This window comes from Podarcis cretensis, assembly GCF_951804945.1.
Source record: "Podarcis cretensis genome assembly, chromosome: 1".
Lineage (NCBI taxonomy): Eukaryota > Metazoa > Chordata > Lepidosauria > Squamata > Lacertidae > Podarcis > Podarcis cretensis.
Window position 1 is genome coordinate 72,523,932 of NC_137170.1, and position 22,507 is coordinate 72,546,438.

At 43.4% G+C, this 22,507-nt stretch overlaps 2 protein-coding genes and 2 long non-coding RNA genes across 5 annotated transcripts in view; 2 read left to right on the forward strand and 2 right to left on the reverse strand.

Annotated features, from left to right (window-relative positions):
• Positions 1-204: 204 nt before the first annotated feature.
• Positions 205-22,507, reverse strand: part of PSMA1 (proteasome 20S subunit alpha 1) — a 395,447-nt gene continuing 373,144 nt past the window's right edge. The window contains exons 1-10 of one of the 2 annotated variants that reach the window (XM_079966881.1): positions 10,984-11,277; positions 8,850-8,894; positions 7,991-8,092; positions 6,856-6,959; positions 6,076-6,164; positions 5,179-5,249; positions 4,004-4,133; positions 2,987-3,066; positions 1,703-1,807; positions 205-537 (exon numbers count right to left, since the gene is read on the reverse strand). In XM_079966881.1, the coding sequence (XP_079823007.1) occupies positions 481-537; positions 1,703-1,807; positions 2,987-3,066; positions 4,004-4,133; positions 5,179-5,249; positions 6,076-6,164; positions 6,856-6,959; positions 7,991-8,092; positions 8,850-8,894; positions 10,984-11,262 (1,062 nt within the window). In that variant the 5' untranslated portion in view covers positions 11,263-11,277 and the 3' untranslated portion in view covers positions 205-480. Of the gene's footprint in view, positions 538-1,702; positions 1,808-2,986; positions 3,067-4,003; positions 4,134-5,178; positions 5,250-6,075; positions 6,165-6,855; positions 6,960-7,990; positions 8,093-8,849; positions 8,896-10,983; positions 11,278-22,507 lie in introns of those variants that run through there. The other variant, XM_079966882.1, reaches the window with a different exon arrangement.
• Positions 11,388-16,790, forward strand: LOC307211031. Its single transcript, XR_013836248.1, has 2 exons — positions 11,388-12,021; positions 12,060-16,790. It is a non-coding gene; the product is annotated as an uncharacterized lncRNA (long non-coding RNA).
• On the reverse strand, positions 17,115-18,824 carry LOC307211076. The gene is made up of 2 exons (XR_013836274.1): positions 18,749-18,824; positions 17,115-18,048 (listed from the first exon to the last, which is right to left on the reverse strand). It is a non-coding gene; the product is annotated as an uncharacterized lncRNA (long non-coding RNA).
• The window catches only part of PDE3B (phosphodiesterase 3B), a 54,601-nt gene continuing 52,487 nt past the window's right edge, over positions 20,394-22,507 (forward strand). The window contains exon 1 of the mRNA XM_079965972.1: positions 20,394-21,671. Within this exon, the coding sequence (XP_079822098.1) occupies positions 20,643-21,671 (1,029 nt within the window). The 5' untranslated portion in view covers positions 20,394-20,642. The remainder of the gene's footprint in view (positions 21,672-22,507) is intronic.

Sequence of the window (22,507 nt, forward strand, 5' to 3'; positions counted from 1 at the left end):
AGAAAAAAGTCCTTCCCCGCCTCATAACACTAGAACTCAGGGCCATCCAATGAAACTGAATGTTAGACAATTCAGGACAGAGAAAAGAAAGTACTTCTTCACACAGTGCATAGTTTTAACTATGGAACTTTCTCCCTCAAGAAGCAGTGATGATGATTTTGCTTTTCCTGATTTACAGAATTAAAAAATAAAAACCAGAGCAAGTTGTTTCAAGAAACAGGTTTATTTAATCAACGCCTTTATGACAGGAAAACAAGCTTTTTCATATAAAACAATATTCCATAGTTTCTAGAAAATGACATCTCAAGAGCAGTGGTCAGTTATTAATTCTTTGCTGCCAGTTTAGGATTTTTGGCAATACATTTTTGTAGACCAACTCACTAGAATGTATCACTACAATATGCATTTATCTCAGAGTTATGTTAACAGAATACAAATGCATGCTCTGGCATTCCTGTGTCTGAAGTGCATGCACAATGATTAGTGCTCCATTGGTTCTTCAGCCTTTTCTGCAGTTTCTTCAGCAGGTTGAGCAGTCTTGAAAAGGTAAAATAAAAATATTAAATATAGTTAAAATTATGTCAGTTTTAATTGTCACTGGTAGCAAATTATAGAACAAAATCTTACAAATATAAAACCCCACCAATATTTAATTTTAGAGGACAAGTCAATTCTGATTTTCAATATTCCACAATTCTGCACTAAATAATTGCATAGAATCAAAATCAAATTAGGCCATGATATATCTTTTTTAATCAAATCTTTGCAACTTTAATATAATTCCCATTTAGTTCCCAAGCCTGACAGCAGTCATACTATACATGCCGGCTTTAACTGTAATTTGTTCCTCTTATTTAAAAAATGGTTCTGAAGTTCCAATATAGATAAGAGTGTCCAACATAAAAAACTTTTTAGATAAACATGATTCTGTGACTGAAAAACCCAATGATGGTTGTACCAAATAATTTCATACTGGAGCCTATTAAGTGTCCTCTCATTGTCTCCATTTACAGGACAACTTCCTTAAAAATACTTTGTGATATCCAGCTTATCTTTAGTGCCATGGCATCTGAAGGGACTATTTTTGTTGATTCCCCCTCTTGCAGCTGTCAGAAAATATATTCTAGAGAGTTAGAATCTGTTCAGAACAGATTTTGAGGGCTGCTGGGGTGGTAGATTGGGAGGAGAAATCAGCAAAAGTTGTTGCCTTTCATTAGTAGATGTCTCCTGCAGGACCAATAAAATAATTACCTATTAACAATTTGTAATATAATTAGGACAATTAAGACAGTTAAACGTTAGCAAAGTATAGGAGTCTCATTTCTCCAGAGGTTAAATATTGGAACAGGGTTGTTAATTTAAAATAATGCCTTTTTCTAGTGCCGAAAGGACAAAAAGCAGATCTCAAGAGAACTACACTGGGGGCAGCTTTCCACAGAAGGGGTTTCACAACCCCGAAAGGTCCTCTCTCCAATCACTACTCCTTCAGACAGGGAAACTAGAGAAATGCCTCAGCGGAAGATTGCAGAATGTGGACAGGTTCATTACAATTGAGGTGGGGTGAGGTGGATAGCCCCAAAAACCTTTTGAGATAAAAGAAAATAGTAGTAGCAAAACCATAGCTTATAGAACACTAAAATCAGGTATTTTACAAAATGTTACTGTATATGTAAATTCAATGTGTTGTATTAAATTTGCGTACCTTTCTCTGGGGTCTTTCTTCAAGTCCTTCTAGGAATGGTGCTACATCATCATCATCATAAATAGTGAACTCCATGTCTTTACCAACAATCCCAATGGAAACATTCTGTTAAATGATAATTGGAAAACTAAGAAAGGTGCCACTGTCTTTCTGCAGCACAGGTTACGTACATCGATTCAAAGGGAAGTCAGGAGGATTTAGACCATTCTTTCCCAACATTGTGCCTGTGCAGAAGTCTTTGTGTAGGGCTTCTGCTGATGAGGCTGGTTAGATAAATCCTGCCCATTAAAGCAAAAGATTAGTCACCTCCATGATAGACACCAAGCAACATCTCCTGTTCATTTTAATCAGGCATCCCCATACTCGGCCCTCCAGCTGTTTTGGGACTACAATTCCCATAATCCCTGACCACTGGTCCTGTTAGCCAGGGATGATGGGAGTTGTAGTCCCAAAACAGCTGGAAGGCTGAGTTTAGGGATGCCTGATTTTAATCATGATGAGAAGCCAGCATAGGTGAAGCAAGTGCACCTTAGCTGGCAAAGCATCTCACAATGTATGAATTGCTATGAAGGAGCAGTCCTGCACCCTTGTGGCCTCACAAATCAGTAAAATGACAGGATATGGAACACCACCATGGAGTAGATACAAAAGTGGCAGGTACATACAGGACATTCCCCAGTATACCTAAGCCTTTGATCACATACGTATGTATTTGACTGGAATAGGTCCAGAAAAACCTGCTCATCCAAGAATTCTTGCAGCAGCTCAAACATTGCCTTTATTACTTTGGCCCCAAACCCCAGAATTTCACATAGGCCTGCTGTTATTCAAGCTATCCAGATAATCAGAACTAGTGTTATTATGCATACAAGTTTCTCCTTGCTAGTGCTGGTCAATATCCAATATTAGACATATTCAGAGCAGACCCACTTGAATCACTGGCAAATGACTTACTTGGCTATCACCTGCTATTTATAAGTCAGTAAGCACATTTCCAGTGTTTGCACAAACATGTATAAAAGTGATGCATGCAAGTGCTGTTCAAATGTAGCCAAGTTGCTTAAGCTAATGATACAGTTCAGGAGTTCTTGGTTCACTGGTACAAGGGTTCTTTTGTATCTTTTTACCTGATTAATCTTCACTACAACTCTTCAGTTGTGAATTTTGGCTTCCACTTACACAAATGATAGGATTCGTCCCCCTTCTGTATTGTGCTTTGCTAGTGTTACTCACGCTCCAAAATCACAGAACAGACCACAAATAAAAAAAGGTTCCAGCACTTGCCTTAGTAGTCAGATCCTGTTCTGCAGGAAGAGTCTCTCTCAAGGCACGCAGTCCATGCTTAACTAGCTCATTCAGATTACCTGTAAAATATGTTTTCAGTTATGACCAGTTCAGAAGCACAGTACAGTTGTACCTCTGCTTACGTATCCCTCTGAATACGTAATCTTCGGGATGCAAATGTGGCAAACCTGGAAGTATTTTTCCGGGTTTTGTCACGTGCGCATGCGCAGAAGCGCTCTATGTGCTGCGTGCATGCACAGAAGCGCTAAACCGTGCTGCGCACATGCGCAGAAGCAGTCCTCCAGTTGCGAATTTCTCAGGATGTGTCCGGACCTCCGGAACGGATCCCGTTCACAACCAGAGGTACCACTGTATTTCTCCTGCAGGGAAGGGGAAGTTTCAAAGCACTCTCTCCCTCCCCATCTCTGTGATTACCAGTCAAAGTCTGCTCACCAATAAACCAGGAACACAACATGTACGTGAGAGAAAGGGGTAGAGCAATATGTGCAAAACATCACACAGTCAAACCCCGGCTGTCGAACTTAATCCATTCCAGAAGCCCGTTCGGCTTCCGAAATGTTCAACAACTGAGGCGCAGCTTCCGATTGGCTGCAGGAGCTTCCTGCACTCAAGCAGAAGCCGCATCGGACCTTCAGCTTCTGAAAAACGTTCAAAAACAAACACTTCCGGGTTTTTGGTGTTCAGGATCCAAAATGTACAGTAACGGAGGCGTTTGGGAGCCTAGGTTTGACTGTACAGTGGTACCTCGGGTTAAGTACTTAATTCGTTCTGGAGGTCTGTTCTTAACCTGAAACTGTTCTTAACCTGAAGCACCACTTTAGCTAATGGGGCCTCCTACTGCTGCCGCACCGCCGGAGCACGATTTCTGTTCTCATTCTGAAGCAAAGTTCTTAACCCGAGGTACTATTTCTGGGTTAGCGGAGTCTGTAACCTGAAGCGTATGTAACCCAAGGTACCACTGTACTACAAATCAGATAGAGCAGACCAAACACTTACAGTCAGCAAATTCGGTCATGTGTCGCTCCAAGTAAGTTCGAGCTGACTGGGACCTAGCTCCAATGGACATTGCTTTGCAGTCAAAATAATTTGCAGAAGGACAGGTCTGGAAGATATGGGGACCCATATCCTAGTAAAACAAAGGGACATTATTTATTTACCATGAAATAGCATAAAGATATTTCCATTCTATTTTATTTCAGAAGAATGCAACATATAAAATCTGTAATTAACATATATGGGTACATATACAATTTTCAATTTTCAGGTTTCCTGACCAAAGGCCTAAAATAATATGGTGCTAATACTATACCATATGTTTCATGCCTTGCATATAGGATGAAATACAACTGATTCTCCTTGTATTGTTACTGCAGCAGTGGAGTCTTCTTATTCTTAAATAAATTTGTATACCACCCTATACCTGTAGATCACAGGGTGGTTCACAACATAAAATTACAATACAGTCATACCTTGGAAGTCGAACGGAATCTGTTCCGAAAGTCTGTTTGACTTCCAAAATGTTCAAAAACGAAAGCTTTCAGAAGCCCCGTCGGACGTTCGGGTTCCAAAGAACGTTCACAAACCGAAGCACTCACTTCCAGGTTTGCGGTGTTCAGGAACCAAAACGTCCAAGCACCGAGGTGTTTGGGATCCAAGGTACAACTGTATAAAAAGCAGAATAAAAACAAGAACAAAAGCAAACCAATAAGCCTCCCTTCCACAACACAATTAAAAGGGCATTGAATGTCAACCGGCCAAAGACCTGGTTAAAGAGAAACGTTTTCACCTGGTGCCTAAAGGTGTATAATGAAGGCACCAGGTGAACCTCCCGGGGGAGAGCATTCCACAAGCGGTGAAGAAGTGGGTTTTGCCTATTCCCCCTCCTCCATCCCCCCCAAAAGTATTCTGGAGGTTATGGCCTGTGACAGTATAGAATGGGGCGGGGGGGAAGAGGGGCAATCAGCAAAAATCACTTCCCATTAGTGGACACCTCCACTAGATCAAAAGGTTTTGTGCTCACAGGAGGACAGCCCTTGGACAGAACCCACTGTTTACTGCCATGCTGCTAATATAGTATCATGCTTCTTCTAGCATAAAAAACTCTCATTATACTTTAGAATAATGTATCATCCAAGGAATATGTGATAGACAAGTATGAAAAGCAGCCTTACATCATAGCCTGCAATGAGAAGTCCGACACCATATGGCCTTCTGCCATACCGTTGTGTTGGTATCTGCGTTTCTTGGACAAGCTGAGGAATATGTCTTAAACAGCATGTATATTTCAGTTATAAAAACATTTCTATCCTACTTTTCCACCCTCAAGGGGAGCTTAAGGCTTACAAACAGAGAGAATAGAAGTACTAGTAATGCTAAAAGCAGATAGCATTTAAAAGGAAAGCTATTAAAACCATCAGCAACACACATTTCAATTAAACACAACCCACAAAACAGCTGAGCAGAGAAACCCCCCACTAAACCAAATGCCTGTGAATACTCAACACAAATATTCAACATATGTTGAAATATTCAACATATGTTGATTTATTGTGGCAAATACACAAAAGTTATCACTTACTGCTCAAGTAACATGAACGTGCAGAACCATTCAAACATTCCGAGTTATACTCACTCAGTGGATATTAAGACCTCTGATAGCAGAAGATAATCAATTTTCAGATATATTCTCCCTCCCTATCTGCTCTGGAGGACCTCCCAATCCTCTAGAGCAGAATTTGGGGGGTGTTGGGTGGGCTGGAGCTGCAGAAAATTACTTCCCTCCCAGTTTTGGTGATAGAAGCCTTACCATCAGCTAAGTAACACTGCTGAATACAACTCTTCAACTTTATCATTTGGTTTTTACCACTACCATCTGTGGCTGAAATTTTCCAGGGATCAGTGGATCCAGCACCTTTAATATTAAAGCAAAGGGTCTCCAATGACCTGCACTAGTTTAGTTCTTACACAAGTCAATACACTTATTGAAGTAGTAAGAACATTTGTCAAGAGCAGAGCATAGTCTTGACAACTATGAGCGTCTCATGATAACAATCACAACAAAAGGATACTGCTTCCAATCAGAGATACTAGTCGAGACACTGGAAGAGGTCTGTCAAATACAAATCTAGAATCCAGACACTCCTGGCGCATGAAATTGCTGCAGGATTCAAAGAGAAACAAAAATACACCAGTAGATGGCTTGTTATGCACAGGTTTCATTCTAGGTGTAGCTTTGATCCTTGTTATGATTACTGGAGTGCCATGCAGTAGCCCCATCTAGAGGGCACCAGCTTAGACAAGCTGTTCAGCTAGAATTATATTGCTTGGGAGTCACAGCAGCAAGCAGTGCTCAAATCTCACCTCTGCCAAGAAGTTACTGGACAGAGTATGTTTAGCCACTGTGTTTTATACAAGGTTTTCATGTTAGTTATGCTGCAAATCACTTTGGGACATTCTTCTGCATGTGAAAAGCAATGGATAAATATAATAGAATAATAAGAAATTGTATTTATTCAGGCTGCAATCCTATATTCACTTACTTGGGAACAAACACCACTGAACTCAATGGCACTTACTTCTGAGTAGACATGCACAACATTGCCTAGCAAGTCACTGTTCCGCCCATCTCAGCCCCTTCCCCCGCACCCTCACAATACTGGCTACCTTTAGCTGAATCCCAGACAATGTGTTTATAAATTTGCTTTAATTCCAGTCAATGCTACCACTGGGGTTTACATGCAATTTCATGTACTCTTAAAAGGAGGCATATAAATATTTGAAATGCACTAAAATATGTGTAATTTTATCTCTGTGCCCTATATATGAAATAAACCAATTTGCAAAATTACCATAGAAGTCTTGCATCAGCAGTAAGCCCAGCAATTGAAATACCGATATGGTTGTCAACATATAAGATTTTTTTCTGATGAGCTGCCAGCTCAGACTGTGCCCTCTAAACACAGAAAAAATAGTTGTGAGTCACACAAACGTTTTGACAATGACAAGTATGGTTATAGTAACAACTGAATGGAGAGTCTTTTATCCATCCCTTCTTATGAACACATGAAGATGCGGTACACTGCCAGATGATTGGTCCAGACCAGTAGTTCCCAATTGGTGGTCCACGGACCCCAGGTCTGCATAACCCACCCAGGGGGTCTGTTGCATCATTCACATAACAAAAATTACCATAGACATATCAAAATTTTCAAAAGTAGTGGGTCCATGGCTTGGCTTTTGAAAAACGGGGTCTGCAGTACTTCGCCAACTGGGAACCACTCTTCTAGATAGCTCAGTATAGGCAACTCCCCATTTATGTTGGGGTTACATTGTGAGGCACAGCACATTTTAGTGAAATCATGTATATCTGAAGCATGACTGAAAAAGTCTGCAAACATACCATTCTGCCCCGCCCCACTTTTGTGACGTTTTCTAATCACTTCCAGGTTTGGCACAGTCGTGCACATATCAGACATGCCTAAAACCATCGCTGCTTGTACTGTCTATCTGGCAGCAGCTCAGCAATGATTAATGGTGGGTAGTGTATCTAGCAAAGGAAAAAGCACCATTATGTTCTATTATTTCCAGAGCGTTTAGAATGCAGTAATTTACTTCATGGTAATTAGGCTTACAACTGTATAATAGATGGGTTCAGATATATTATAGAATCATAGCATTGTAGAGTTGGACAGGATCACAAGAATTATCTAGCCCAACCCTCTGCAATGCAGGAATCTTTTCCCCAATGTGGTGCTCAAACCCACGACCATGAAATTAAGTTTCTTGCTCTACCAACTGAGCTCTACCAGCTACAAGGATGCTTGGCAGCGGTGGGATTCAAACCCACACTTCCAGAGATACTTGCCCTATACAATAGTCCCTCTTACCACTGACATATTATTATAGTAGGAAAGAATTGCATGCATCCTCTTCTCATTTTAAAGGGGGTGAGGGATTAACTCCAAGCTTTACCCTAATGTTTACCTTTAAAGCAACTAGAACAGCATGGTTCTTTGATTTTAGTCCAACAGTTGCAGAGCCTTGCTTCACAGCCTCCATTGCATATTCAATTTGGTGAATTCGCCCCTAAAGAAAAAAACACAGATTAAAATGTTCCTCTTTTAAAATGTGCTGACTCCAGAAGTACATTGATCAGATTGCATACTGCAATAAGCAACCTTCTGGCACCATTGCAACTGGGAAGGTTAAAGAGACAGAGAGAGAGAAAAATACACACCAAGTGTGTACAAGGAACTTCTGAACTAACATAGTGAAGCGCTGCAGCTTGGCTTGTATGTGCATTCTCTCCCAGCACCACAACCTTCCCAGGAAGTCTTTTTACTTTGGGCTGCCAGTTATATTTCACCCCAAATATATATATGCCTTTTATAATTCCATAGTTTACCAGCCAATGGAATATAACAAATGCCTTTTTATGTTCAAGTGGAGTTAATGGCTTCACAGGACAGTGTTTGGCACATTGATACAATTACGTTCTGACCAAGCAACCCTAAATACTTTTCACACCAAGTTAAATATAAAATACCTGAAGAATTACCATCCATTTGGCAAGGATCTCTGTTGTTCATTCACAAACAGCACATGCATACACACAAAACAGGAATTGGTATAACTGTGTACACACTAGTTCCTACAACTTTCCCTTAAAAAAAAATGATTGCACTTTCCGCAATGTCTAGGCAATCAATCAAACAAACACATATGGAAAACTGTTTACTAGCATATTCCTTTGGCTATTAAAGTTAGGTACAAATCACTGCAATGAGTTGAGAAAAATAATAAATAAAATTAATAATAATAATAATAATAATAATAATAATACCTGAGGGCTCCAAACGGTGACATCATTGTCATACTGGTTGCGAAACTAAAGTGCACAAAATAGAATCTATTAACGTGAGTAGCATTATCAGCTACAAAGGTACAACATTATGCTTTAAAACATTTTAAAGTAAGACATAAGAACAGCCGTGTTGGTTCAGGCCAAAGGCCCATCTACTCTAGCATCCTGTTCTCACAGTGGCCAACCTGATGAAGAAGAAGAAGAAGAGTTTGGATTTGATATCCCGCTTTATCACTACCCGAAGGAGTCTCAAAGAGGCTAACATTCTCCTTTCCCTTCCTCCCTCACAACAAACACTATGTGAGGTGAGTGGGGCTGAGAGACTTCAAAGAAGTGTGACTAGCCCATGGTCACCCAGCAGCTGCATGTGGAGGAGCGGGGAATCGAACCCAGTTCACCAGATTACGAGTCTACCACTTGCCTACGGGAAGCACACAAGCAACACCTGAGTGCAACAGCACTCTGCCCACTTGTGATGCCCAGAAACTGTTCAAAGACATATTACCTATGGCAGTGAAGGTACAGCCAGTAGCCACAAAAATATACAGGCTGGGACAAATTTTACTTTCAAGAGAAGACTGAAGAAAGTTTGTTTGTTTAAATGTGGCACTTCACAATTATTAAGGTTTGTTAAGAAGCTCAGAATGCAAAGCTAGGCATAGGGAGGAAGGGAGAAATAAGGTAAGGTATGGGAAAGAAAGAGATTAGAATTGCTCAAAGTTATTGCAAACAGTGCAGTAAGTAGCATAGGCACATGGCCTAATCATGTTATCATGGATTAGGGGTAAGAAGAACATTTTTAAGGAGAGGAGCTTTAAAGAAATGATTTGTGATTAGCAACCCAATACTGAACATGCTGCACAGAAACAAGTCCGAAGTCTGAACACTACAATCCTGCTTCCTTAAAATCAAGGTAAGTTTTGCTTTTGATTACAGTAAGAGCAACATCATGCCTTTTTTGGTTGATCAAAGCATGAATCAACACACTACTAGACAACTGCAGAATAACAGCTTTCTACAGCATTAACTGCCCCACACTAGCCATGTTGAATCAAATGGTTTCACTTCTCTTTGAAGGGCTGCATTCAGGGTTTACAAGACATTGAAACTTTGGCATTTTTAAACCAAATTTGAAACTCCTACATGAATGAAATTTTAGCAGAACACTTTTCTGCTATTTTAGTGGGGATCAAGAAAATTCTAAGATGCATTCTAAGCAAGAAATTTGCAAATTAAAATTTGTTTATATGAAGGTGCATGTGAGGGCTACATGAAGGCCTATATTTAATTCAAGAAATCATGCTGAAGTACCTGTCTCTTGCTCATAGAATACCCGGAAGAAGTAAAACTGGAAACTGGCACCACCGGGGCTCGAAGATATTTGATACAGCCACATGCCTGTTCCAACTTTCACCCTGAGAAAAGTCCTCCCCCGCCACCCCGAAGTCATATAGAGGAGAACAATGGAGTCATGAAGCAGAATAAACTGCTGCATCATTGAGCGACGGTGAATGATTCGCTCTTTGTGCAAACTGGACATATGCTTCCTCTGGAGGTTATACAGAAAAACTGGACGGCAACCAGTTTCTTGTCAGACATTTTATCTTGCCTGACAAGCCTGCGATTTCGAAGGGATGAGAAAGGAGTTTCGCTTTCGGTTAAGGATGAGAGAATTTGAGATTATTATCGGGTTGAGGCGTTGGGGAAGCCATAATAGTCCCTGCATCTTAGAGAAAGGTGGATTATCTTCTTCTTTTATGGAAAAAAAAATCTGAACAAACGGTGCGGGAGGGATTGATGCTGCTGCTGCCCCTTTCTTGCGGAAGGGACTTAGAGGCGCGAAAAGAAGATTTGGGATCGCAGGAAAGTTTGATTTAGGGAGAAGGCGGAGGGATCAGCCAAAGAGATGCGGAGGCAGCGCTGGGAGGCTTCAGGCTCCTGAAGGCAGCAGGAGAAGAGGCACAACCTGGGCCCAGACACAACCACCACTCCGATGTGCTGACTCACCCACCTACTCGGACGAGGGAGACGCAGCCTCCCGCGATCTCTCCCCGGGCTCCTTCTGGCTCTCCCTCCCTCCCACCCGCCGGCTCCCGATCCCCACCCGTCTCACCATGTCGGCTACTTCCCGAACACCACCACGAGCGGCTGCACCGGCGAGGGTGGCTTTGGAAAAAAAGGAGATCGATAGCTCGGCGAGCGTCGAGTGCGGGCTTCGGGACTTCCTTCCGTCTCTGGCGAGGAATCGCAGCCGATCGCTAAACCCCCGATCCAAAGGCCAGGACGGCTCCTCCCTCTGGAACGGCGGAAGGTCGGCGCGTGCGCACTGGGTACTCGCCGCTTCGCGCTGTGAGCCGACCTGAGATCTTCGGGTGAAGGGCGGTATACACATTTAATGAAAGTATACGTAATAATAATAATAGCGACCTGCCCCATCCTTTAGCTACTGTTGTTTTCCCCCTTTTAAAATACTAACAATGCAATACTATATGAGTCTCCTCAAAAGTAAGTCCCCTTGAATTTAATGAGATTTAGTAAAGGTAAAGGGACCCCTGACTGTTAGATCCAGTCGTGACCGACTCTGGGGTTGCGGCGCTCATCTTGCTTTATTGGCCGAGGGAGCCGGCGTACAGCTTCCGGGTCATGTGGCCAGCATGACTCAGCCGCTTCTGGCAAACCAGAGCAGCGCACGGAAACGCCGTTTACCTTCCCACCGGAGCGGTACCTATTTATCTACTTGCACTTTGATGTGCTTTTGAACTGCTAGGTTGGCAGGAGCAGGGACTCACGGGGATTTGAACCGCCGACCTTATGATCGGCAAGTCCTAGGCTCTGTGGTTTAACCCACAGCGCCACCTGCATCCCTTAATGAGATTTAGTCCCAGGTAAATTAGTGTGGGACTGCAACCTAGATTGACACAACTGGGCGAGTTGGTGGGAATTGTAATCCAAAATGTCTGGAGGGCACCAGGTTGGTAAAGACTGGTAAACATAAAAGCTGTGGAATTATAGAGGCAATCAGGTGGCACTCTTGGCAGCACAGAGAGTCCAGAGCAAGGCATTAGGCCAGGCACCCCCAAACGTGGCCCTCCAGATGTTTTGGGACTACAACTCCCATCACCCCTAGCTAACAGCACCAATGGTCAGGGATGTTGGGAATTGTAGTCCCAAAACATCTGGAGGGCCGAGTTTGGGGGTACCTGCATTAGGCCAACCTTGCAGGAAGGCAAGTGCACTCTGTTGATGGGTGGGGCCAAAACAAATGAGATGGGGCAACAAGTTCAAGTCAAAGCAATTTACAGAAGCTTAAGCAGCCCAGGGAAAATATCAAGGCCTTTGCCTGGCGCTGAAATTACATCAAGGTCACATACAGGACATCATACTTTAATTCTGCTGTATGCATCTCAGTTACCCCTTCTGTTGCTACACTGAAGTACTAACTTCCCAGAAGGAAGTTGCACATGCCTCATTCTAAGTAGTATGCCAGTGTAGTGAATAAATCATGCTATTGGTCTGTGTTGATCATCTGTAAGGATTGATGATTGTTACATCCTGATTCACCAAAATTCACCCAACAACATTTTTACACCTGGACAGCAGGATTTTTCTACTACTACTATCTTACGAATAACAGTCTGAATCATATCTAATGAGAGAAAATATGGGCCCTGGGATGTGTGCACATCCCTCATTCCTACCTCCTGTCTGCGCACCCTTCTCAAGGTCTTCTTGTGAAGAAAGATACATGCATCTGTTATATCCTTCCTTTTTGCCGTAGCACATAGTCACTCGTTTGGGGGTATGAGGAAGAATGGGCACATAATTCTTTTTTTCTGTGCTCTCACGTTTGAAAGGTACTATCTCATCACTTCAGGGTAGGAGACCTGTTGAAAGAGGACAGGATTCCTGCCCTTTTAAATAGTCTGAGTAGAAAAGGTACCTTGTTATGCAAGTTACACTTGCTGAAATCCTCTCTTCTGCACAAGTATTATTCTTGCTCATCTTCACAGAATAGTAACAGATCCTAGTTGTCACAAGCTATGTCCCTAAGTATAAGCATTTTTGTTACATTTTTGCCTTATGTATAAAGAGGTTTTGCTACATTTTTGGCTGTTGTGATCAAGGATATTATTAGCTCATTGCTATATTTGTTTTGTTTATTTATTAAATTATTTGTTTTGTTTATTTATTAAATTCCCATACTTCCCTTCAGCCGAGGATCATGTGGTTTACAATATATTTTGACTGCCAACGCAAAAGAAAAGTTCTGATATGGAAACTTATCATTAATACAAATTTGTCTGGAGTCCCTTTTGCTATATGTGAGGCTTGTGTCTTTTTACCCTTGTAATTCCCTACTATACGACTAGATGGGAACTACTGCTTCAATTGCTATTTATTTAATCTATTATTTTCATTATGCCTTTGTATATTCACTCTCAGAGTTGGCAGCCTTGTTCAGCAAATAATCTTTTCTGTTTTTCATATCTTGTTTGCCAGTTGTGTTTACTCATCCATTTTTCTCTTTAGTTGTCAAGCAGCAACCACCCAAACTGCATCCTCTGTACCAAAAGCCATCTAAGGAAGCCCAGCAGATGGTCTAGCTGCTGTGAAACAAAGAGTTGCTTTCATTCTTAAATTTGTTTCCTCAGCTCTTTTCATTTGGTAACTCTGTAATAGAACATTTGACCTTTGCAAAGATCAAAATGTAAATAATGTTCTTTTCATGTTGTTCTTTAGCAACCATTTAAAAAGTCAAATAACATTAAAGTCCTTTTTTACTTTTAAAATGTTATTGCTGCCAAGATCTCTCTCCCCCTCTGCCTTGGAGTCCTTCTGTGATTTATCACAATATGCATTAGACCTGAACAGGCTTGTCAGCATCAGGTGATCAGAACTATAAAGCCCAACCCTCTGTGGTTTAACTTGGAAATAAGTCCCAGTGAAATCAATTAATTTAGGCTGTAGCCTTGCAGCAGAAGGCCCACTGGGTTCAGTGATGCTTATATCTAGATATGTATAGGATTGCAACCTTTTTCAAGGGAAAAGGGAGTTAGGGGGCAATCCTATACATTCTTACCTTAAGCCTTCTTGAACTCAATGGGTCTTTCTGCTAGGTAAACAGGAATAGGACTGCACTGATGGAAGCAATAATATGCTTTTACTTTGTCTTAAACTCAGAAGAAAACAGGTTCAGATTCAAGACCCATCAATAAAAACATGCATAGGATTGGACTAATTTACAAAAACAAACTTTGAAAAGGTTGTGGTTAAACTTACATAATGATAAAGTATGCACAGTATGTCACATTCAAAAAACCCAAATGATTTAATACATCTAGATTTTACTCTACAGTAAGTTGAAAACTTGCCATTGCATGAAATGTGAAAAGCCATTTCTTAGAACTTTATATTGTTTCCAAGAATATACTTATTACTGAAATACCAATAAGCATTTCTCAAACTATCTTATGGCTTCATTTTTGTGTTTTTTTGTATAATTATGGTATTGGTTTTCACTTTGAAACATCTATTATGAAAATTGAACTAATGCTCAGAAAAAGTGTTGCCGATTTTAATTGAGCAACCACCCTGCTGTGAAAAACCTCACCTGATTTCTTCAGATCATGTTGCTGTGAAAGGAATGGGAGCAGAGCGGCTTTTCGGAGCTCATTTTGCAAATCTAGCTCAGATAGCTAGATAAAGGTCTTGTGCTTAAATTCTGCTTGTGGTTTCCCAGCAGCTTCTGGTTGGCCACTGTGAGAACAGGATGCTGGACTAGATGGGCCATTGGCCTCATTCAGCAGGCTCTTATGGAACTACATGCACAAAATACGTTTTTAGCAAGGAAGCATGCCTGGATCATGATCAATAATCCTATTTTTCTTCCCAAGATATAGAATTATGAGGCCCATCAATATTTTAGTTATGCTTCTACAGTGGAGTATGCATAGCTCAGTTCCTTGTAGCAGTTCTCTGAAACACATCAATGCACTTCAAATAAATGAAAATGGTAAGCAGAAATGTTTGTAGGATCCAAGCCAAGGTGTAGTGCAAATAGCAGAAGAGCATGGGCCATGAAAAAAACATTTTTACAAAGACTGCAGTAAAGTCAGTGTTTTTCTTATCTGCCTTGGGAATTTAAAACAAGCTGCATTGGATCAGATTAAAGGGCTATCTAGTTCAGCATCCTGTTCTCAGATGCCTATGGGATGCACACAAGCATGGCATGAGTGCAACAGCCCTCTCCCCACTCTCATGTTGCTCAGCAAATATAATTGTAGACAAAATGTTAAGTATAGAAAATTTAATCATCCTAGCTTATCTGGCTACAGTTCTGAATTTTTGTATGCCACCATCCACTAAAGAATGACATTTTAAAACACTGGAGAAGGCACCTGGGAGACTGTTTGGATGATGATTAAAATGTATCTGCCATTGATAAGAAACAGCTATATGCATAAGATGATAGCTGTAGATGTATGAAGTCTGTGGTACTACTTAACTTCTGATTTACAATACAGGAAATGACTTTGGTACAATATACCCAGCCAAGTTATTGTATTTCATAATATTTTTCAGAGTGAATGTTAGTTTTGGGAGTCCTGTTGACATCGTTCACATTTATTTACAGTTTGCCAACCTGCCGAATAACGCATTGGCTGCAACCGCTTTGTGTTAATTCAGTTCAACATTATGTACAGCAAACATTTTCTTTGGCAGCGCCATCTTAGTCACCTCTGCTCCAAGACCATCTGCTTTGGAAGCAGAAATATGATCCTGCCTTGACAACAGCGAGACAGCTTCTGGCAATGAAACATCCTTCCTCTGCAATTGTTTTGACAGATTCCTGACTTCAGACAGTACATAATGCACGATGCCTACATTATTAGAGATTTCACTGGTGTAAAGACATTTCTGAAAACAGTGTATTTGATTTTTGTCTATGTCCATGGAACATTGGTTCCATGTAGGCAATGGTAAAATGTCTACAACAGTCCTGTAGAACTTGAGACCCCTCAAGGCAACCAGACCCCACTAGTGGGGAATACTAGTGATTGACAATTCCTCTGCATTTGTAGTCCCAGACCTGCAACAGAAATAGCATTACAGTACTGAGCCTTCGGTAAGTCACCATTCATAGCTCATAGATGATATACGATTTCATAGAATCAAATAATTGTAGAGTTGGAAGCAGTGGTGTAGCGTGGCAGGGTGGGCTCACAGGGGCAGTTGCCCTGGGCACAAAATTGTTAGGGATACAAAATTTTAACACCTGATGCTTCCTCAATACAACTGCGCGCTTCCATTGATGGGCTCTGTTGAAAACGGCTTCTCCATGAGAACCAGGAAGTGACCTCTCCTGACAATGGAATGACTCTTCTTTTCTTATCTCTGCAGCTGCAATCTCCTGGGTGATCAAATACCATTAGACAGTTGAATGCACATGCATATTCTGTCAGTTTTATTGTCTTACTCTTTTTGTGAAACACTTTACAATCAAGCAGTATATAAAAGTGGTGAAATAATAATATATATAATGCAAACATTATTCAATTTTTACTTACATTTCAAGCCTATTCCACCCCAAATGTTCAGGATGTGCTAAAGCATATAGAAATATATACATTAAGCTATTAAAAAGATGAAAAAAAATAGGCAATACAATATATCCACAATCTTTTTAGCAGTGGTCCATCAGTCGTGGAATCCTGTTACTTGGGAGGTGTTCATAGTCTTCTCATTGTTCTTTCTTCAACCTTAAGAACATTATTTTCCTGCCATGTATTGTAATGAAGATTGTACTGGTTCAATATATTAGTTCCTACTGTTTGTAACTATTGACTTGTTTTTAACAGTTTTGACTAGATTAAAGTTTTGAGAGAATTCCTTTTAAAAGGTAGTGTTGTGTGTGTGTGTGTGTGTGTGTGTGTGTGTGTAAATAAAAGGTCACCTTGTAAGAGTAATCCCCTTGGGATTCATTCTATATTCCGGCAAGGGCTAGAGATAAGGGGGGGGGGGGTTGCAGAGAATTCAGAGTAAGGTGAGAACCACTTGTCTGCTGGCTTCTGTATATATATAAAAGCTAATGGCCTGAAGGCACCACCATCTAAATTTGCAGCCTTGGATTATCATTCTCACCCAAAGTGAATATAGAGCTGGTGGAAGAAGTGGGGTTATAAAATGGAAAGCAGATAAGTATGAAATAATCCCCCCCACCATGTCAGCTATTTCCCAGGACTGTCTGAATGCTGCTCGAGCCCCCCCCCCCCGGGATGAGATTAAGTATTGAATGGTTATATAAATCAAAACTAACATTTCCCAATAGTGGCCACTCAAAGATAGTCCAGGAGCAAGATATTCTGAGCTACCTTTACAAATGGAAAGGGGGCCAGAGTGTCCTCTCTGGAATGGGCATTTGTAGGAGGGGTTCCAAAAATATTTTGTGCCTTCCAACAGTTATATTCTATGTGTTTCACCATGGCTGCCTAGGTACTAGGTGTACCAGGCAGTTTACATAAAGAGATTGGCACAGTGCCCTTCCTGAAAACTTGTATGGCTGTTGATTCTGGAGACATTTTCAGCTGAATATCATGAGTGCCAGCTAGATGTGTGACTTGGGTGACTGACACCAAATGATCAGGATTGTTTTCGTAAGTGGGATAATGGCACTGTGTCCAGTCTCAAACTGACACACAGAGGTGAGTTTAGGAGAGGATTTCTTGCAGTATACTATGGACACAAAATAGAAGAGTTATGTCTATGCTTTGGCAGACCTTGGATGCTAAAATTGCAGGAATTCTGGGTTGCTTTACAAATGGGGTGTGTATCAACAGAATCAAGTTTTAAGCATGGGCAGTTTGGGGGAAGAATTTATGCACTGTTTATGTTCTTTAGGAATACTGTCGCTGAACTTCATAAAAACCTAAAAAATCTATGTATTTCAACTTTTAACACTGCTGTTAAATGGTACATAGGCTGTATTTTACAGCTAAAGCATGAGAGAAGATGAGTTGTGCTACTAAAATGTTTGTAGTTTGTATTTTATACCCATAGGGGTGGAACTGCAAAATTTGTTGCTAGGTGGATATTGAGGGTGTTTTTGTTTTTAACATTGTCTCATTTTTGTCTTTGTGAGAAGGTAGTGTAGCTGAGCTCCCTGGTAGGGTCAATTTACCTGCAGAAGTGAAAATAACATCTTGTTCAAATTGGGAATATCATTAAGAGCATTAAGATAATGGTCTTTTGAGTCCCCATCTTTAGAACATGTTGGTTTACGTGCCTAGGGAAGGGAAGTAGCTGGGTGGAACAAGGAGCTATAATCTCTGTGAGTATGGGCAGATATGGTCTGGGGAGAAACTATTCAGATCTTGTAAAAAGGGGCTGACCTTAGTAATCTTCTAGCTACTGGAGTTTACCTTAGTAATATGGTGCCCTGTGCAAGGCCAAAATGTAGCACCTGCCCCCTGCCAATGCATATAAGGGACCTGCAGGTCTTTGGGAAGGAGTCGTGAGGCTCTGGCAGGTCATAGAGCCCTGACACCTCCTTCCCAAAGTTGGTCAAGTGCTAACAAGGCTTTGGGAAGGAGGCAAGAAGACTCTAGGAGCCCTCACACCTCCTTCCTAAAGTCCAGAGCTTTGGGAAGAAGGGAAGGCACCCCTTTGTGGAGTAACCAGTCACGCTGCCCTAAATCTGCCTCTGCTAGTTATTATAAAGCCATTATCCAGTGTCAGCTGATCCCCAGCTCACAGATATGGAGTAGCCATGTTAGTTACTCATTCTCTGACAGTGTTATTGATAAATACCGGGTTAGTCCTGAAGAAAACATCAATAAAGGACCAGCCTGGTATGACTTGCAGAGACCTGGGTGATTTACCTTTGACCCAGCTTTGCACTCAAGGGTACTCAATCCAACATCAGCACAGATTGGAGAGAGGGTGAGTGTCACCATCATTCATATATCTTTCACTGTCCTCATCAGGAAGCCGATCCCCTTTGTAACAGCATTCAAGGGCTTGTTCTTGTTGCTGATCCTGAAAAACAGACTAATGCAAAATATGGCAGCCACAGTGCTATTGAGGAGCAGTCTGAACACACAATTCCCATTCCAAAATGATTACACTGGTTAACATTTTTCTAGGCCCAATTCAAGGAGCTTACATTTCTGCTTAAAGTCATGAATGGCCAGGGACCCCCAAACCTTAAAAAAAGAAAAACACCTCCTCACATACCAACTTGTCTAAGTCTTAAGCTGAATGGATAAGGCCCACCTGGTGGTTCTTGTGCAGGGGGATTGCACAGCGCTGTGAAATGCATAGCACTAATTTCCTACAAGGGAAAGCGCAGAATGCATAAAATGGGAGGATAACATATGGAACGTGTAAGGTGCATGTATCATTACAATTAGATGGAAATTATTTTTATGGCGAATGACCCCTAGACTTGTTGCATAGCCCTACCCATTCTTGAATCCTGATAATTTATTGGGCTTTAGATTAGACCTGAAGATGGAATGAAATGGTGAAAATGACCTTTTACCGGCTGTGTCTAAAATGCTGTTTTAATGGGGGCCTAATCTAAAATCCATTTTAATCAATTGTTTTTCATAGTAAGAACTTCTATTTGTTCCACTGCCAACACTTTAAGAGACAAAAATATTAAGCTAATAAAAGTTGCATGTTAAAAAGGAAAGGTGAAACAGAGAAGCATCCAATGTGAAGGTTTGAGACGAAAAGTGTTACATCCCTGACATTTGAACTGCAATTCTGTACTCATTTACCCTGGATCTATGCCCCACTGAACTCAGTGGGATGAACTGCACATGCCTATCCATTTCTACTCAGCACGTCCAGCCCAAATCTTTTTGGCATCTGAGATGAACCACAGAATGGTGCCCACCGCCCACCAGACCAGGAAAGAAGGGGTTTGAGTGAAGATCTACATCAGGATCCAAGGTGGAAAATCATATCAACCCCACCAGTCAGTTGAAAGGGGGATCAAAGGCCGTCATGGGGCAGGGAGGGAGAAGGGTCCCACTCTGAACCATGCCAGGTGGGTGCAGATAGACCAGGAGACCCCAGAGGGCAGCCCCTGCCATTCCCTCCCGGGTCTGCTGCTCCCGTGGAAACTGCGGTCGCCTCACTTTGCCTCATGCTGGCCCCCAGAAGCAAGTCCTACGGAAATCAGCGGGGCTTACTCCCCAGTAAGCAGGGCCAGAACTGCAGCTTTACTGCCGATATGGTCCGAGTTCGTGCGCTGTTCGGCTTCCCGCCGCCCCCCACCTCCGACCGTTAGGATCCAACTATCCTTGAGCGGGTGGGGGGCGGGGGCGCGCGGCGGATTTTCTACTTCGTCGGTGCTTGCTGCGCCTACTGCCACGTGACTTCATGCGGCGGCGGGGCAAAACTTCGTTCGCCACACCGGACCCTCCTGAAAGTCGTTATTTCTCAGAGCGTGGAAGCGCGCGCGAACGGACCGTTGCAGCCGTTGAGCTCTGGGAGGCGACCGCGAGTTCCCTCTGAGGGAGCGCAGCGAGCGAGGGAGAAAGAGATACTTTTACCTTTCCCTCTCTCTCTCTCTCTCCCTCCTCCCCCCTTTTACCCACCATGCTCCGAGTCCGGACTCTCAGCCTCTGCCGTCGCCGTCGCCGGGGCTCCGCTCGCCGCTGCCGCCTCGCTCCGCGTGCCTTTCTTTCAACGACGATGAGCGAGGCAAAGCCCGGAGGGAAGAGAAGCTGACGGCCTCCTCCCCGCTTTTCCCGCGCGACCACCATGAGGGAAGAGAAAGAAGCCTCTCCCTCCTGCTCCCCCCTCGCTCCTCACAGGCATAACAACAAACTTGCCAGCCCGCCTCCTCCTGCCCCGGCCGGCGCGGAGCCCAGCCTGAGGAACGGCTACGTGAAGGGCCACGCCACCCCGCTGCCGCAGAGCCCGCCGCTCGGCTCTGTCTCGCTGCTCCGGGCCGCTTGCCCGCGGCGCTCCCTCTCCGTGGGGCTGGGCGCCCTGGCTGCCGCTTCGGCGGCGCTGCTGCTCTCGTTCTGGCTCGCCTGGAGCGAGGGCGAGAGGAGGGCGGCGGCGGCGGCGGCGGCGGCTCCGGGGGCGCTGCTGTTGCCGCTGGCGGGACTGGGCCAGTGCCTGAGCCCGCTCTTCACCCTCGCCTGCGCTTTCTTCTTCCTCACCTGCTACCTGGCCCGGGACGAGCCCGGCGGCCCCCGGTGGCTCCTGGCGCTGCCGCTGTGCTGCCAAGCGGGGGACTTGGCGGCGCTGCTCTTCCCCCGCCGAGAGGAGGCGGCGGCTGAGCAGGGCGCCCCCGACCCCCCGACGGCCCAGCTGCAGGTGCTGGCGGGCCGGCTGCTGGCCACGCTGAGCACCGTGGCCGGGCTGACCCTCGCGCAGCGCAGCCTCGGGCACCGCAGGAGACTCCTGCTGTTGGCTTTCTCTGCCCTCGTGTGGCTGCTGTCGCTCTCCAGCCTGGGCTCTCTGGCCCCGGCCCTTAGGCCCCTGCTGTCCGGCGCCGTCGGAGTGGTGGGGTGCCTGCTGGCGCTGCTGGGCGGACCGCGCTGCGCCTTCGCCTCCTGCTGCTGTTGCTCGCCCGCGCGGGAGCCCCAGCCGCCGCCGCCGCACGACCACCGCCAGTCTCCTTACCCCAAGTCGCCGAGCGGCGCAGCAGAGGAGAAAGTGCCCGTGATCCGACCCCGGAGGAGATCCAGCTGCGTGTCTTTGGGGGAAACGTCCACCAGTTACTATGGGAGCTGCAAAACGTTCAGGAGACCCTCGTTGCCTTGCATTTCCAGAGAGCAGGTAAGCCTTCCTCCTATAGGGAGGTGAAGGGTAACTTTTCTCTAACAGAAAACTTTGGCCTCAGCCAGGGACGCTGGAGAAAGAAGATCGCAGTTTGCTTGCTAGGCGCTCAGGCCACTATTTTGATGCTTTAGGTTTATCTTAAATCCGGGGTGAAACTGAACATTCCAATTTGGTCTGTACTTAGAACTCTAGTCTCCTGGTATAAACTTTCAGAGAGGGAGCTGCTGAAGGAAAAACAACAAGAGTCCTGTAGGCCCTGATATAATTGACTTTTGAGGTGCTACATGACTATTTGTTGTGCTTCCTGATATTCTACCCCTTTTGAAAACTTGCATGCTCCATGCTCGGTTACATAGGAACATAAAAATGAAACCTTATTAGGACTTTGTAACAGGACTGCAAAAATTGTGAAGTGATGTATTTTGGGTCAGTAACTTCTACAGCAAGAAAGACTTTTCAGTTGCAAAGTTAGTATGAATTTCCAGACTGAATTTCCACGCAACCATGGAGCTTTTGGAATTAGCCAGGTAGTGCCATGGAGAAGGATGGGGGAAAGCGTGAACATGCAAACAGAATTCTTTTGCCATTGAAGAGGATGTTTGTTCAGAGTTTTTCGTGCAGCATTGCTTATCGTTTGATCCATTGAAATCCAGCAAACTGGGCAAGCTTCACTTACTAAAAAAACAAAGGAGCATTTTAACAGAATTTGAGAGGCAACCTGTTATGCTCTGATAACATAGAGGACTAATAACGGTTTCATATGGTGCCAAGAAACAAGGCTGAGGAAAGAATACTGCGAATCCTGTATCAACATTAGAGAATAGGGTTTCAAT